Here is a 17,468-nt window from a genome sequence, read left to right as displayed (position 1 = left end):
GTAGATAGGAATTAATTAGTTAAAAATGATAAACACGATAGGCGAAGAGGACCCAAAAAACGTTTTGTCATGCCCATTAAAGTTGTTTCTGTAGTTAATATATAAACGAACATCTCAACCCAACTATCAATTTATCTGCAGTATAACAGCTTATACAGGCAAAAATCAGTATATACAGTTAATGTTTTCCTGTATAAGTTGTTATACTGGGGATATAATGGTGAAAAATCGTATGCAATACACAAAAACTGCTTATACATTCAAATATGGAGGTCATATAGGGTAGAGAACTACTTCGTCAATTATGCGTTTGGTACGATACTTTAGTTAATAAGCTACCGAACGAAGTCAATGAGAACGCGTGATATGAAGGTTTGCACCCGTTATTCCCAAAAACAAAAGAAGCGCTCCGACCGAATCAATTTTTATCTTCATCCAATGGCGTTTCAATGCGTTAGGCCGAGTTTGGTGTCAAGAAGCAGTTTTAGACTTTTGACAATATCTCAACAATTAGTTTCTCTTTATCAAATCTTACGGTACGTACGGAAAGGTAAATAAATTTGAAAGTCATCAGTAATAATAACATTCCGTTTGGTGCTAAACTGAGCTAGATTAAGAAAGACTAAGTGCGGGTTGTGCTTAATAGGCCGGAAATGGGGTAGTTAACCCTACTTACATTTTCAAATTAACTCAATGAAAGAATTAATTTGACATCATATAGGTACAATCTAATCTGTAATATCAAACTCAGTCAGGCATGGCAAATCATTTACATTCATTTCGTGCATTCATTTACATTCATTTGCCTTGAACTTTTTTCATCAACAGAATTCCGGAAAATGATGTTTCAAACTTTCATAGGTTTTAATATTAGCTACAACTTTTGCCAACAATTCAAATCTGTATCTCTTATGCACGATGAACCAAAGCGAACAGAACCGACCATTGTTTTTCAGTGAATGTAAATTACATTCACTGAAAACTAATATCAAGTTCTGTCCGCTCTAGTTCGTCATGCATAAGAGGCACAGATTTGAGTTGTTGGCAAAAGTTGTAGCTAATATTAAAACCTATAAAAGTTTGAAACATCATTTTCCGCAATTCTGTTGATGAAACAAGTTCAAAGCAAATGACTGTAAATGAATGCACGAAATGAATGTAAATGATTTGCCATGCCTGAACTCAGTTTTACAAACCTTACGATTTTATCCGATTTAGTTTGTACAATTTGAATGATGCAAAAATGATTGATCGTATATGAGTTGGAAATATGGATTACATACAGTTATATCTGAAATTCATTCTCATGTGTGTTTTTGACTTAATGTGTACTTCTTAACGATTATATCTGTGCATTGGAGAGTCCAAAAAAATCCCAGAATTTAACTTGCTTGCTGCTAGAATGGTAGATTATTCTGTTAGAAACAATAGCATCCACAATATGTACATGAAATCTCTCTAAAAAAATGTTGCACCCTTCGATTTTATAAAAAAAAAACCATGCTGAATAATTGCCGGAGATGAATCAGTTGATACCAGATGAAGTGTAACAAAATAAACGAAATAGATTAGCTAAATATTGTAGTTTGAGGACCCAGTAGTAGTTTCATGACCGAAAGAGCACAATATTTTAACTAAAATTGCATAAATGCTCTACAAAGGGGCCTATCAATTTTTTTCCGTTATTGCAAATTGACTATGCTTGTAGAAAATTTAATGTAGATAGATTATTCTTGCTGATGGGAATTCTGGGAAATTTTAAATTATTTCAAGAATTTTGAGCCAGTGGTGCCGGTAGTGTAGTGGTAAGCGTGATTACCTCCCACCCTAGCAGGCCTGGGTTCAATCCCAGTCGGCGCCACCGGGATGTTCCGAGGCATAACATTTCTGATCACGCCGTTGGGAAGTAAAGCCGTTGGCCCCCGGTTCATGAGTTGATGGGTCGATAGGTAGGGTCCAGGTGTGGGAGCTGACTTCCTGGCGTCGGTAGCATTCTATGGCAAATGAGCAAATAACCTAACTCAATCTTCTCTGATTTGCATGAAACTTTGCACATGTCTTCGGTATGAGTGATCATGTATTTTTGACAGGTCAAGAGATCATGAGAGAATATCAGGGAGATTTTTTTTAAACTTTATTTAAGAGATTTTCAGCCTTAGGCTAGTTCATCTCTATATCAGGGAGATGTGATTTGAATTGTTGGACAGTATGAGATCTTCAGAATAGTACCTGATAAACCTGAAGTCTTGAAAAAGTATCCAGAGGACTATATGGAAATCTTAAAACACATAAAGGTCTTTGGTATAATTTGTGAGCTGCCTGGTATCATATGAGAGAATATACGAGAGATGTGATTGGTTGTTGGATGTTTTCAGAATGATACCTGATCAACCCGAAGTCTTGAAAGAGTATCTTGAGGTTATCATGGGGATCTATGATCACATGATGGGCTTCTTAATAATTTCTAAGCAATCAGGCATCATGAGAGCATCTAATAAACGTAATTTGAGTTTTTTTTATTGTTCTAGATCTTTAGAATAATACCCGATCAACCTGAAGTCTTGAAAATATATAAATCGGAATTCATGGAGATCTTAGGACACCTGAAGATCTTTGGAATAATTTCTGAGCAGTCTGGAATCATATGAGAGAGCTGTCATTCTGCTATTTATCTATGAATCAAAGTAGCGTATTTTTTCACCTGCCTCTTATCATACAAAACGGTTTTTTGGGTCTCCCTCTGTTTAGGATACGTTAGCTTACCGTCAACTGAAATCCGTAGTTCCTATTGACTGGCACTTCGGTGATACTGGTTATACTATTGACATCGAGCACTCCATCCATCACACCTTTCTCCTCGGCCACCGGGTCTCGGTAGTAGAATAGGGCGGCTCCTCGTAAAATAAACCAATGCTTGCTCCATTCACTGGACCGAGTGTCCTGCTTCATGAGCCAACCTTTCTTGGCATTGAGCAATTCTTCCGATGGTAAGCTGACCCGGAGTTCGGAATTTTTGGACAGATAGCTGGCTGGGGCATCGTCGAGGCCACAGTCCCCATCGGGATCGCCTCGTTCGTGAGTTTGACTAGGTTTCAACTTCGGACTAGAGGTTGTGTTGGTTTTCGACAGGTCTGACTTGGAGCTACTGATACCAGTAGGTATTTTCTTAACGATGGCAGAAACGATGGCCGGCGCAGTGGACGGAATTGTCAACGACTGGGGTCGCATTTGGCCAGTTGTCTTGGTACTGTACTGTGGAACCGTGTTCTCGTCCCGGTTGGGCTTCTCGTCCGGTACTGCCGTCAACGCGAGACTATCGGTGATGCATGGCGTACTCCAACGGTTCACATTCGTGATCGTATTGGCGATGTCTTTCAGCTTTTCCTCTCGTCGAACGTCGTCCAACAGATAGCATTTGGATGCTGTGGGATGGAAACAAGCGAATAAAGAATAAGAATTAAAGCCACTGTTGAAATAGTGATTATTTGCGCGATAAAACTAGAGAGTATTGAAAATTAACGCACTCTGGAATGAGTTGAGAATAGTCGCACAAGTCTTTTCTTCGTATGATCATCTCTTCCATCTTAACCTGCCAGCGAGCACATGAGAATGAGATATCCAACAGTCATAAACTTCATTTATAATTATAGTCATTTTCCCGCACGCACTCCGCGTGCAATCCACGACAATTCTCGGCTTCGGATGGCAATTAAGCATAAATATAAAGATTTGAAATCCGATATTATCTGCGATAGTGGACATACGGGCCATAAACAAATATTCTTAACTATACTAACGAGCTGATCTCGGAAGCCATAGCCGCAGCCAGGATGAAGGGGAAATGCGGAAGGATGCCAACTAGAGGATAAAATAGCCATGATAGGCTTTGAGTTTACTCTTGTTCAATTGCGATGTAGCTTTATGGTATCGTCGATCGCTATGTTCAGCAGTTTTATTAACTCCGTTCTCAAAGTCAGTCAAAAAATACTGCAAACACATCAATCCAGAGAGAGAAAGAGACACAGAGAGAGAGAGAGAGGGAGGTCAAAATAGTACCTACCACCGGTACAATAAAATGCATACGCTTGAAAACTAGTTACAGGTATGATAATAAAAATGTCCAGCAAGAAGATAAACACTTTCCAACATCCTCGGACCGACGACCGGCAATGCATTCGAATCGAATTATTATTACTGATTTTACGCTCGCTGCCGTATAATACAATTTATGCTATTGCCCCTCAGTGCATTTCCCCTAAGCCTATCATCCACTTTTCCTTATTATGATTGGGTGCAAAACGCGACGCAGGGTGCTCAAAAGATCACCACTTATGAACACCTTATGATCTTTTTAGCAGCGGCTTAGTCAGACAGCAGGTGGAAGGTTGTGGAAGGAGGGATTGTTCACTTAGGGAGAGCCACTTTAACCATTATCCTTTCCACACTCTGCATGTAGCCTTGGAGCACTAGGTGTTGTCCTCATGCCTGAATGGTGTCTGCTGCAACATTGTAACAGATCGCACCCAACATTCTCTAAATGATGTGATCCGACACAGATGGTACTAGAGCCGATCGTATTCGATTTAATCTTGTTGTTTTTGTATGATGCGGTAAAAGGACTGTAGAAACATTAGCTGTAGAGTGGCGTTTATGTTTTCAAACTATAAGTTTTTGTTAGTGTAGTTCTAAGAGAAGGAGGAGACAACTGGCTTCTTACTCTTTTATCTCTATTTCTATCTCTATCTCTATCTATATCTATATCTATCTTACGCACTTCAAATCGGCCAATCACGAGCTGGTTCACGTTTGACAGAAAACTGGTTCGTTTTCGCCCCCGTATTGTCTCCTCTTCCTCTTAGGTGTAGTTATAAACTGGAGCAGAAATTTATTTTATGCTGTCATTAATCAAAGGTCATTAATCAAAACCATTACTTAAGGAAAATAATTTTTCATACTCGTTATTACATTTAGTATATTAATATGGTCTTAGTACTTAGATGTATATTTTAAACTGAACTAGTCGATTTTATCAATTTTGAGGAGATTTTATCGCTGGGCATAATTTTAAATAAAATAATAATAATTATAAAAAAAATATAATAATTTTAATGTTCAGCCCAAGGCTGAAAATCTCTCTAATAAAGAAAAAAAAAAAAAAAAAAAATAATTTTAATAATTTAGATAATTTACCCCACGGAATGATATTATACCACTCCGGTGGCAGAAACGTCATCCACCACCATTTTGCTTGAAGCCAAAGTTATTGGTTCTTTGGCTCGATTATTTGTCAATCTAAGACAGCTGATGCAAACATTACGAAATTATGCTCCGTCCACATAGATGTATGATTTGTTGCGTATAAAAATGATCGTGATAAATTTTCAACAAGCCCGTACATGTAAGAATTATATATGTATTATAATATTAATTTTTAAATTAGGCAAGCTAATCATGAAAAATTCAAGTTTCATTAATGATTATTCACATAAGATTTTTTAACGCATACGTGTCGTCAATGCACATATAAACATAGCATAACAACTGTAGGCTACAGTGCTGACACCACCAATGGTGGTGGCTTCAGCAACCTTCCTTCTTGGCAGAGGATTGTATTATACGACTTCCGATTCTACGGCAGGCTATGATTTTGAAAAAAAAACAATGAAATCAAGCATAATTTGTCAAAATGGCATAGGTCGCAAAAATAAACAAATCGATGTTTTGCTTCGAACCGATTATAAAATACATGCTTTTCCTGCGTATTAATGAAAAACAAGGTTTAAAATTTAATGAATTATGGAAAATATATTTAATGAACGCCCTATGTGGTCTTCTTTCATTATTTTTAAAATGGTTTTGATACACCATTTTATTGTCAACACGACTTAACTGTCAATATTTGATGATCACACAAAAACTGCAGATACCTGCACAGTAAAACGTCATTTGTGCAAAAAAAAAAAAACAAAGCAATAATTTTCAATTAGCAGATGCGTCATGTTGTTGCTAAGAAGATACAAAATGGATTTAACGGGATTTAGCAACTACTATATTATGAATATTGTTTTAAATGCAGTCATCCAGCTTGATGAATCACAACAGTTTGCTTCTGCACATATTCCCAGTGCAACAGACAGTATTCTCAATTCTTTCCGAGTTACCGACGCATGTGAAAACCGATCTGTCAAATCGATGGATCATGCAGGGTGTATGTAACAATCAAGATGTGATACCGACTAAGCAATCAAGGTGTATATGAGTAGCAAACAAGAAAAAGGTGTATCATGTTGTTTTACCAAAAGTCATCCCTTTATCCAACTAATAGCAGAAACAGATTTAAAAAAAGCATTAACTTTTAAATAGGATTTAATAATCTCATATGTACATTAATATCCAATGTTTCTAATGTCATATAAAATGTTACATACGTCCTTTTGAAAATTTATGTTTGAAATAAAACTTGTGGCAGTTTTTTATTGTTGTTGAAAAATTTAAATCGGATGCCTTTGGGAGAACCCCTCATCATCCCTCTCCAACAGGGGAGTTTGGTAAAGGAGATGATCAACCTGACCTTTGACCTCGATTTCTACACTCTATATATAAATTTTACACTGCCGTACAGAGATGTCAGATTTATTTCTATGCAATTCAAATCTACGGATTTCTACGGATTTTTTTAGTCGGAGGTGATATTTTTTTTAGTTTACGTTCAATGATAAATCGATGAAAGAACTTTTGAAAAACTAGGGACAGCCCTTTGGGTTGTACGCAATGGTGACGTAGGACTACGTGGTCTTATATAATAAATGTTATTTGCAGGAATTTGTGTTTTGTGTTGGAATAGGAATTTGAGCGGAGTTCTCTCTGTTTATACTATAGTATGACTATGATTGCCCTGAAAAGAAGCCTTTGATATGAATTTTAGTTGGGACATGTTCAGAAACTTAACTCTTATGGCAAATCTTGGTGGCCGATGGTAGTACAGGCATGAATACCATGATACTGTTGCACCTGTAGTTTTTGGCATACTTTCACTGATTGCTTCCCGGGGATCCTTGGTCAGCCATAGCAAGATGTGCGCGTGAGGACTTCCACGGTGCTGAAATTCAATCGTGTCAACCAGCATACTGGATCATCATTGACCAGAGTTGCTCTTTGTAGTGCAGTCAATTCCTGGATAGGATCTGTTAAGTCATTGCCATTGTGTCCTTCTGACAATCGATGTAGGAGATTCAAAAAATGGGGCCACTTTGTCTCATTTGCACTGAGTGTGAGGAACATCGTAGGCTTTCCCAATTGTCGCATCATGGTGAACAAATTTCTCTTCCTTTGTTGCCAATTCTGTACTGAAATCGGTATTGATTTGAGGAAGGATAGATTTCGCTCAATGCACTGCTCGATGAATAAGGCGGTGCTTAAGGTAGACACGTGTAAAGTTTGCGGTCCCCGTGCACTTAAAAGTGAATTGCAAGCCTTCGGAAACTCTAAGGCGATGAACTTTCATTGTCATATACAACAAATGTTGTGGTTTGGCCACACGCCTGTCTTGACGACGAGTTTCACTGGATGCCATCATGAAATATGTCACCCGAACCCCTGACTTGAATTTCCGTACATGGCCGAGACATATGGCAGGCAAAGCTATCTCTTCACCGTGCTCGTCATAAATTAATGACAGAGGAACCCTGTTTTGCGTGGGAGCGATCTCCAGGCATTTGTCCCCATTCCAAAGGAGCGTTTCTTCGGTGCTCAAGCAGCAATTCTGTCTCATTATCCACGGCAATGGTTTCCAGGTCAATTTGAGGATCCACTGCAGGGGTTTCAAGACCATCTATGGCAATCTGATAAATTGTGATCCTGTAACGGTGGTACAGTGAGGTGCCATTTGATGAACACGTTAATGGCCTGATCATCATCGAGCTGACGGGGCGTCTCTCTTACACTACGCAAACGGTAGAACAACATTCGAGCAAAAAGAAGATTATCAAAAAACTATCATATGACATATGTTATTTCGTTCTAATTCCTCAATTTGGTGTAAATTAAACCATTCCTGATCAAAACTTTTTATTACTATGACATCGTTGCTTGTTATTTTCAGAATTCACACAAGCACACCATCAGCAGCTCTTATTATGAAAAAAATTAAAATACATACATTCGTGATGCCCTTGGGCGACAATAGGTCGTATGAATAAAAGCGTTTACTTTACTTTTACCGTGAGAAAAGCACGGGAAAGTAAAGTAAACTCTTTTTATTCATACGGCCCAGTGTCATATGACAGATAATTGAGCAAGAAAATGGTTGACAAGTTGCAGAGGTGTATTTTACTTTATGCTTCTTTCCCTTCAGAATCAGATTATGCTCTAGATGGTAAAATTCGATACTGAAGGGAGACGTACACTGAAGAGAAAAATCCGTAGAAACTGTACCGAATTCCGTAGATGTTGCCTACGGATCCGTGATTCCGCAAAAAAATGTAAAATCCGTAGATCTACGGAGATTTCCGTAGATCTACGGAGATTTCCGTAGATCTGGCATCTCTGCTGCCGTACTCCAACGGATCTATCAACTCTATACTTTCATCTCCTCATCTATCGTATAAAATGACCACTTTAAGTCTGATATTTGACGTTAAACTTCTCCCACTATGTAAATCATTGACTTCACGCATGAAGTATTACAAACATGATTAGTTAAAAAAAAGTAAGAGGTTGTATCCAAGACACGACCGTAGATTTGACGTAGAATTACGTACTCGGCGACTGTGTTAGGGAAACCACTTTTTCCCATCATGGAAATGCCTCGTTTTCTGATGACAAAATTACGCACGGAATTTTTGGTTTATTTAATAGATAATAAAAAAAAACAAAAATTGATTGGAGGAATGTCTTGCTAAAATTTTCCAATCGCGAGATATTCGCAATCAATCATATGAATTCGCTTTTTGCTTCTGGAGCGTCATGGAGAAAACCTTACCTTATTTTGAAGTGTTTCTGGTTAATGAATAAGGTCATGTGATTTTCAATCATTGGGAGAATTTGTATGTACCAGTATTGAACGTTCCGCATTTGACCACAAACGTTTTATTGCTGGGTAAATTAACAAAGATCCTTGGGGGTGATGTGGCTGGCAGCAAGTTGAGCGAACGTTCATTGAAAACTAACTCTTAAACGACATTAATATATGGTGGTCCTGAAAAGAACCGTTTTGTCGTGATGTACTCAACCATGCTGAGTTATTGGGTGATCAACACGGAAGAGGCTGGCGAGCTGTATGTTGTTTGGAACGAGGGTGACACGCTTGGCATAGATGGCCCACAGCGGCTCAAGACGAGCAACTGACTCCGATCAGTAGCAGTGCGGCTTCTTCCTCCTTCTTCGGTGAAACGAGGGCTCTTGAGGGCAGCCTTGATATCTAGCTGCTTGCGGGGAGCCTTTCGTTGTGTACTGAAGAAAAATGTACAACCCCACGCGCCGAAAGCACTGCTGGTGTTGATGATGATGACGATCGACCGGACACCACCACACGCAGTGATTGAATAAACACCATTTGGCGATACCGAATGGAGTTCGATTTTGATTTCCTAACACATTAGGAAAAGCATTTTTTGCATCACCATTGCAACAGTTGGACCAACCGGTCAGCACTCGTGTTTATTTTAGTTACCTTCGGGTCGTTATTTGTGATTAGCCCCGGTCCTTTCAAATTGTATCATTATTTATGTACGGTCATTATATTTGAAACGACGTTTCACATTCATCTGGCGATGGTCAATTTTCATTCGAATAATCGATTAATCGATTAACGAACCGAAAAGTAAAATATTTGTAATCGGTTATATCATGCCGATATAAGCATTAACTTCTCCAGAGGATCATCACCCATCGTTTCAAACACATGCTTCACTCTCATTGGTGGAAAAATGACAGCACAGCGAACAAAAAATAATCGATTAGTTGTTAATCGAGTAATTAAAAAATGGGACATCTCTGGTTTTGGTGTGATTATTTTGATAAAAAAGAGCGCAAAATTTCATCTCAACCGAGGGGGCAGCAAAACCACAAAATTACTTTGCATACGGGGGGTATTCATAGGATGAAAGGGACCGTGAAAAAGGACACTAACATAGAAAGTTTTCCATCCGACTGTTTCATCATAGTAGTCTTCTTTGGTTGGACATTTGTGTAATTTTAACATTTGATTTGTAGAAAAATTTCCAATCGATTGGCTTGTTTAGAATTAAAATCCATCCGATATTGATAGAGTTTAAAGTGGTCAAAACCTGACCACTTGTCGTAACGTGTCAATTTTGGTTTCCGAAAGACGTAATCCTACGGTTTCTTCAGTAAAAATAGGTTATGAAAGTGCGTAGAATATTTTTTTGCTAAATTAATAAACTTAATATCCCTTTTTGTTTGAAAGTTATAAACGATTTTCACTAAACTTTAATCTCTTTTCAAAAGTTAATTAAATTAGTTAAGCAGGGAATACAGTTTTCTCACCGTAGATGAATTAAAGAACGATCTGTCAAATGCATCTAATATAAAAAAAAAACACTTACACGAATTTTCGATACACACATTTGAGAATGACGTATTCTTTTTTATAAAAACACTTATAATTTTTCAAAAAATGTGCTTTAGCAAAAATGTGTGCTATATGTATAAAGTTCAAAAGGTGTCTAGAACAATTAATTTAAAAGCAATCAATGTACTAACAGTTACGGTCAAAATCCCAATTTTCCCATTTCCTTTTCTTCACTTTCCTTATTTTCTTTTCTTCACTTTCCTTATTTTCTTTTCCGATAGCAAGTATTCGCACTTTAACCAACCAGTCAGCACTAGTGATTTATTTCAGTTACTGTGAGAACGTAATTTGTGAATAGCCCCGTTCCCTTGCTAATTGTCTCATTATTTATGAACGGCCCTTATATTTGAAATGACGTTTCCATTCATCTAGTTATGTCCGAATTTAATTCGAATAATCGATTAATCGATTAACGAACTGAAAAGTAAAATATTTGCAATCGGTAAAGGAAAGCCTTTTTGAAGGTTTAGGGATGATTGGTTGTAACCCGGCTTTCCACATTGCGTTTGAAATTTGTATGGACATTAGTATGGGGAAACCTCCATTTTGCAATTTTAGGGACCACAATTTTGCTTGAACCATGCAACTAATCATGTGAAGGTATAGTCCAGAAAGTGCCTAAAAACTTTACCCAAGGATGCACGGTCCTAGAATGTCTCTAAAAAAAGTTATCCAACTTTCCATGATCGGTAATGGCGGCCTGTTTGTATGAATAAATGTACCCTTCACTGTGCTTTTTAACAGTAACTATAGGGCGTATGTTGTTCCATTTTCTTCTGTTCCTAGGAGAGGGAAAGGGAGGGGTCAAAATACATCTGGAGTGTCAAACAGCACAGTGAAGAATACATTTATTCATTCAAACAGGCTGCCATTACCGAGCATGGAAAGCTGGATAGCTGTTCAAAGATCAATATTTCGAATTAATTAAGAAGAGTATTCCTGCCAACACTGCCGGTGTACCAAAACTACCCAAAATTAAGTACTTTTCCCTCAATTCCCGGGTTCAGCCAATAACCAAAATTTGAGTAAATCGCATATAGGCTGTGTTCCATTTGCTGAATTTTCACTTAAATTTAACAGATGGAAAATTTTAAAATAAACCTGATATTTTACCAGACTTATTTCTGACAGACAAGGAATCAATTTTGACAAACATCTTTTCGAAAATCGGATGATCAACAACAGAGGGATTTTCGAACATTATAATTTATTTTCGAAGTGTCAAATTTAAGTGAAAATTCACCAAATGGAACACAGCCATGGTAGTTTCCATTTAAAACCAGCAAAAAAATATTTACTCTTAAGCATATTCTACCCAAAATTAAGTTTAATTCACGTAAATTTAAGAATTTGCAATTTACTCAAAAGCAACTTATTGGGTCGTTGGGTCGAATCTTTCGTTCCTTTTTGACAACAATAACGAGTTGAGCCTCTAACTCTAAATTAATCAAAAAGGACTCATGCTTTGCATACACACCAAAAAATAAATTTTAATATTACATGCAAGAGGACGCACTTAAATCATGTCGAAAATCTCCTGTAATTTTTGTGGCCACAAAAATAAACAAATGCAGTAAAAGCAGCGTAATGTCAGTTCATGCACTGTATTAATGACAATTTTGTCCTTTTTGGCAAGTAATATCACACCATATTTTCGACACGATTGAAGTGCATCCACTTTGATGTGATATTAGAATTATTTTTTGCTGTACATACTTAGTTGAAGAGGAGGGGGGAGCTTACAACACTCATCCACGCCCCTCACTCATATGAATGGATGTCAAGTTTCAAACTGAAATAACTTCGGAGTTTCTTATCTTATCGATTTGGTATGTTGAGATAAATTATTTAGAAACAATTGCTCAATCTAATAAGCGTAGTTAGGTAGAGTCAAAATTGCGTTTTTACATATAATGGTGACAAATTTCTAACTCTCCGTAGTAATGATTTATGGAAAAAAAATTGCTATTTGTACTAATGTGAAATTTTCTCAGCTGCAACTTTGCTGAAGACCGCATGTCAGGTTAACCAACCGGTGAACACTCGTGTTTATTTCAGTTACCGTGGGGACGTAATTTGTGATTAGCCCTGGTCCCTTTCAAATTGTATCATTATTTATGTATGGTCCTAATATTTGAAATCTTTCCTTTCCTTTATTTAACGTCGGTCTCTGTTCCGCAATCTAGTGCCAATCACCGACGGACATCGATTGCCATCCATTGACAACAATCGAATGTGCAAGGAAGGCAGCTTCCACACCTGCGTAGGATATCGCACCCATTCACAACACACATGGGCCGGGACCAACGGCTTTACTTCCCTTCCGAAGGAAGACGTGACCAGAGATTTTTATGCCTCAGAAAAATCCCACCGACCTCGACTGGGATTGAACCCAGACCCATTGGGGTGTTAGAAAGCAGTCACGCTTACCACTACACCACCGGCGCCGGCAAATAATATTTGAAATGACGTTTCACATTCATCTAGTGGTGGAAGATTTTCATTCAAATAATCGATTAATCGATTAACGAACCGCAAAGTAAAATATTTGTAATCGGTTATATCATGCCGATATAAGCATTAACATCTCCAGAGGATCATCACCAATCGTTTCAAACATGTGCTGTACTCTCATTGGTGGAAAAATGGCAGCACAGCGAACAAAAAAAAAAAAAAAAAAAATCGATTAGTTGTTAATCGAGTAATTAAAAGATGGGACATCTCTGATTTTGGTGTGATTGTTTTGATCAAAATGAGCGCAAAATATCATCTCTACCGAGGGGGCAGCAAAACCACAAAATTACCTTGAATACGGGGGGTGTTCATTGGATGAAAGGGACCGTGAAAAAGGACACTAAAATAGAAAGTTTTTCTTCCGACAGTTCCATCTTAGTATTCATCTTTGGGTTAACTAGCTATTAATTAATAAAGAAGATAACATTCTTCTGACTAGAAATACTCAGAGGGAGAGATGGGTGAAGAAAACAAAATACAATTCGACAGCAGGGTTTTGAACCTAAATTATCCTGCAACCCTTGCTAGAAGCTAGCATTTCACATGACTTTTATTTTTGATTGGATTTACATACGTTCTAAATAATATTTTTTTAAATAATATTTTGCACATTTATTGCAGCTGGTTTTGACGTAACACGGACTGGTGCTTTTGGTTTAATGTTTGTATAGGGGATATTTTTCTTATATACATTAAAAAGCGAATATCTCAATGAAACTAACCGGATTCATAATGCAGTCTTCAGCAAAGTTGTTACTCATTGCTTGAACTACAAGTTTTGAAAATCGGAATCAAATCGAGATTATGGAAACTTTTTTATGATCATAGAGTGTATGAGTGTCATTTTTTCTTGTATTTAATCCAAAATCCCCATACAAAATTCAAACTAAAAGCACCAGCTCATCTTACAACCAAATGAGCTAAAACTTTCAGAAAATGGTTTTCTCACCTAAAGGCACAATTCTAGAGGCAGGCCCGTGGAAAATTAGAACTTTCATTTTTGTGAGCCAGTCTACTGTATATCAAAAAGTTATCAGCTTCGAAATTAATTAACGGGTCATGCTTACATGCAAAGTTTAAAAAAACCGATTGCGTATATATTTAGGATTATTTCCCCAAAAATTATAGTTATGGCGGCTTTGAAAAGTAGGGGAGAATGGTATACAACGCACCCCCTGGGCAGAACGCACCAGCTGACTTTCTTTTGTGTTTTTCATGGCTTTTACGTAACTTTTTTGTTGTCTTATCAAGCAGCACTTCTAGCATAGCATCTGAACTCAAAATCCTGCATGATAAAGCCTAGAATTGGATTATAAATTCCAAGAAAATCTCAAAATAAAATGAAAAAGTGCGTCTTACCCCGGGGGTGCGTTATGTACTGTTCTCCCCTACAATGTCGAGACTCATTTCGGGCAAGTAGCGCGCGCGAGCTATGCACGGGACAAAGGCGCAAGCAAATGTTTAAATTGAAAAGAGACGTCGCGTAGCGGCGCCGGTGGTGTAGTGGTAAGCGTGATTAAGTATCACCCCAGCAGGCCTGGGTTCAATCGCAGTCGAGGTCGACGGGATGTTTTGAAGTAGGTAGATAGGTAGGATCCAGGTGTGGGAGCATTGGTACTCAGCACGGAAAACATAATCGACGGAAAACAAATCAAGGGGAAAAAAGCTTTAAAACTTTAAACACGATTATCTCGAAAACTCAAAGTCGGTGTCCGTGTTAACTAAAATGAAATACATCCAATTTTTCCAAGTTGTTTTTGTATATTTTCTAGAACTGTTTATTCAAGCCTTAATCGTTCGGATTTCGCATATTATTAAAATTCGATTTTTTTGAGCCTATTATTCATTTCGTCAATCCAAGTAGACTACATTCAATAAAAGTTTTTACCTGTTTTTTAGTTTTTATACTTTGAAAGGCCGCCATTTTGTATTTCTTTTAATCCATCGATCGCTGACTAAATGATTGTTAATGCAACTCCTTTAAATTTTTTGATTTCAGATCATTTCTGCTCGTGCCAGCGTAGCCACCGCGGAACGTCTCCTCCTGGGAGCGGCATTCTGGGGAGCACACACCACCAGGAAACATACAATTAGTGTATGAAAACGGATTTGAAATATGTCTTTTACTTTTGGAGAAAAAAAAATCCCATAATTTCGCTTTTTTTGCCTTGAAGGTTGGTTTGACCCATAGGAATGGAACTTCGGATCAGAAAGTGGCTCCACTTGTCATTTGCGAACACTAGCGCACCTAGCGGTAGAAGGCATCTTCTGCCTGCAGTTAAGATAGGCAGCATGCTATGATAGTGTGAGTGCACATAGAAAGCCCGTGTGGAACGCGAATTATGGCGAAGTGCTAGGACGTGGAGAATAAAAAGCTTACTTTTCCCATAGTAATTCCCATATCAACTTCAAAGAGTCAGTGCAATATGAGTTCGCATCCAAATAAACTCAAATGTTGGGAGAATAATCAGGCCCTGGTTTAGAATCGATTAAGCCTGGTGGAGCACCAGGCAACCAAGCAACAATTTTTGTTTTATTTAAGTTTTATAGCAGTTGATATAACCAAATTATAAAACCTTCACTGACGACCACATTGCTTTAACAATCTCCTGAGAACCGCAATACAGCCATGTCATGGCCAATTGGCCCAGTTTTAATGCAGTCATTAAAACTTGATATGCGAACTACTTTAGGAGCATAGGATTTATGTCAGTTTTATCACACTCTAGACGTGATTGTTAAAAATGAAAACATAAAACCTCCTCCAGGTCAGAAAGTTTTAACAGCCTTCTAATGACTACCATAAAACTATATTACAACCGCATAAATCGCTCCTGAAGAAGTTGATAAAACATGATACGCAAAACATTTTGACAACTTTGAAGGTTTTAAGTTGGGGTTTTTGGATGATAGTTAATATTGAGAAATATTTTATTGTGGTTTTATTCTTTCGATGTTTGATGTGAAATCATGATCCTTGTCAGTTGGTAATAATGGCTGATATTATTGTACATTGGAAATAAGACGACTTTATTATAATTTTAAATCAATCTGTATATGCTTCACAGCATGCCGTGCCATATTTATGGTGATTATTATACCAAATATGAGCATAAATTTAGTGCGCCATATGAATACTAAAATATAGGCATATTTTTAATTTGTCTGCATTAGCACCATGCATTAAAGAGTCATTCAAAGATTATCTATTTAGTACAAAACTGTTACTACTGTTGAGCAATAACCAGTCACATATTATTTAATTATACATAGATGTATGAAAGTGTTTTATTGCCTATCAATTAAAGCGTAATTATTCATACTGTGTGAAATTTGTTCATACGGCGACATTTTTTTTCGTTATAACTTGCTACTCCTTAAAAATACCTCAATATAACATATTATCCTAGATTGGAATTCTATAGCATAACATAAACCTAATGGTTGTATCTTAGCATTTCGTAGTCCAAATTGAGAGCGTTAAGTTATATTTAAGCTATATAACTAGCTTGCTGGTTTTATTCGGTACAGCGAATCAAAACAAAACAAAAACCATGACCACCTGTCAAAAAGTCAACATTCCAAGGGATCCACCTATTTTCGCTTGTAATCAAGATGTAAGAAATGCTTATTGGATCCACTAAAAGCTTTTTCAATACAAGGTTTAAAGCCGTGATGCCAATACTGGCCATCTCCAAACGGATTTAGTTAAACTGTCGGCGTTGCTTTAAGAAGGGTTCGTGGATCTTTCGGAAGTGTATCGGAAAGCCGCTTGTTCAATATTTTTAAGAGCTCCTTCACCGCACTGTGCCTTATGTAGGGATCGTATAACTGTAGTTCCTCCAGGAGTTTCATATTGTCGATCGTCTCATCTTCATCGTGTTCAGAAGCACTGAAGGGGTTTTCATTTCATATATCTGAATAGATTTGTTTTTTATAATGACAAAAAATTTCAGAGTATTTTTTGTTGTAGCAGTATACTTCTTATCTGTGAATCTTAGGCCTCTGATAAAGATGATAGTTGTAATGAAGCTTTAATGAAGGTCTAAGACTGCTTCAAGTTTTATATCGGTCATAAAAAGTGTACCATAAAACATAATTGTATGTTTTGTTTTGGTTTTATTCTTCAGTTATAAGTAGTGATGCAGAACCACATTACAGCTACCGTTAAAACTATGAAGTCTGAGTTTTAATTTAGTAGTCATAAAACAGTTTTATAGACGACTTGACGGCCTGATTTTATGACAAGCACACAAAACCGTAATACAACCACAGGCTGGAAGGGATGCTATGATAAAACAATGATAAAATAAGAATAAATCTTCCAAGCATTTAGATTGTTACTTGGGGCTAATATATACCT

The 17,468-nt window shown here is 37.3% G+C and overlaps 2 protein-coding genes across 5 annotated transcripts in view; both read right to left on the bottom strand.

Moving 5' to 3' along the window:
• Nucleotides 1-17,468, bottom strand: part of osp (outspread) — a 534,113-nt gene that overhangs the window by 15,219 nt on the left and 501,426 nt on the right. For all 4 annotated transcript variants that reach the window (XM_065222626.1, XM_065222627.1, XM_065222629.1 and 1 more), the window contains one exon: nt 2,764-3,422. In XM_065222626.1, coding sequence (XP_065078698.1) covers nt 2,764-3,422 — 659 coding nt within the window. The remainder of the gene's footprint in view (nt 1-2,763; nt 3,423-17,468) is intronic.
• puml (pummelig) overlaps nt 1-17,468 on the bottom strand; it is a 418,871-nt gene that overhangs the window by 53,162 nt on the left and 348,241 nt on the right. The window lies entirely within an intron of this gene.

This window comes from Ochlerotatus camptorhynchus, unplaced genomic scaffold, assembly GCF_037179485.1.
Source record: "Ochlerotatus camptorhynchus isolate MF236.1 unplaced genomic scaffold, CSIRO-AGI_Acam_v1.1 ptg000176l, whole genome shotgun sequence".
Classification (NCBI taxonomy): Eukaryota; Metazoa; Arthropoda; class Insecta; order Diptera; family Culicidae; genus Ochlerotatus; species Ochlerotatus camptorhynchus.
This window is presented reverse-complemented; position numbering and strand designations above follow the sequence as displayed.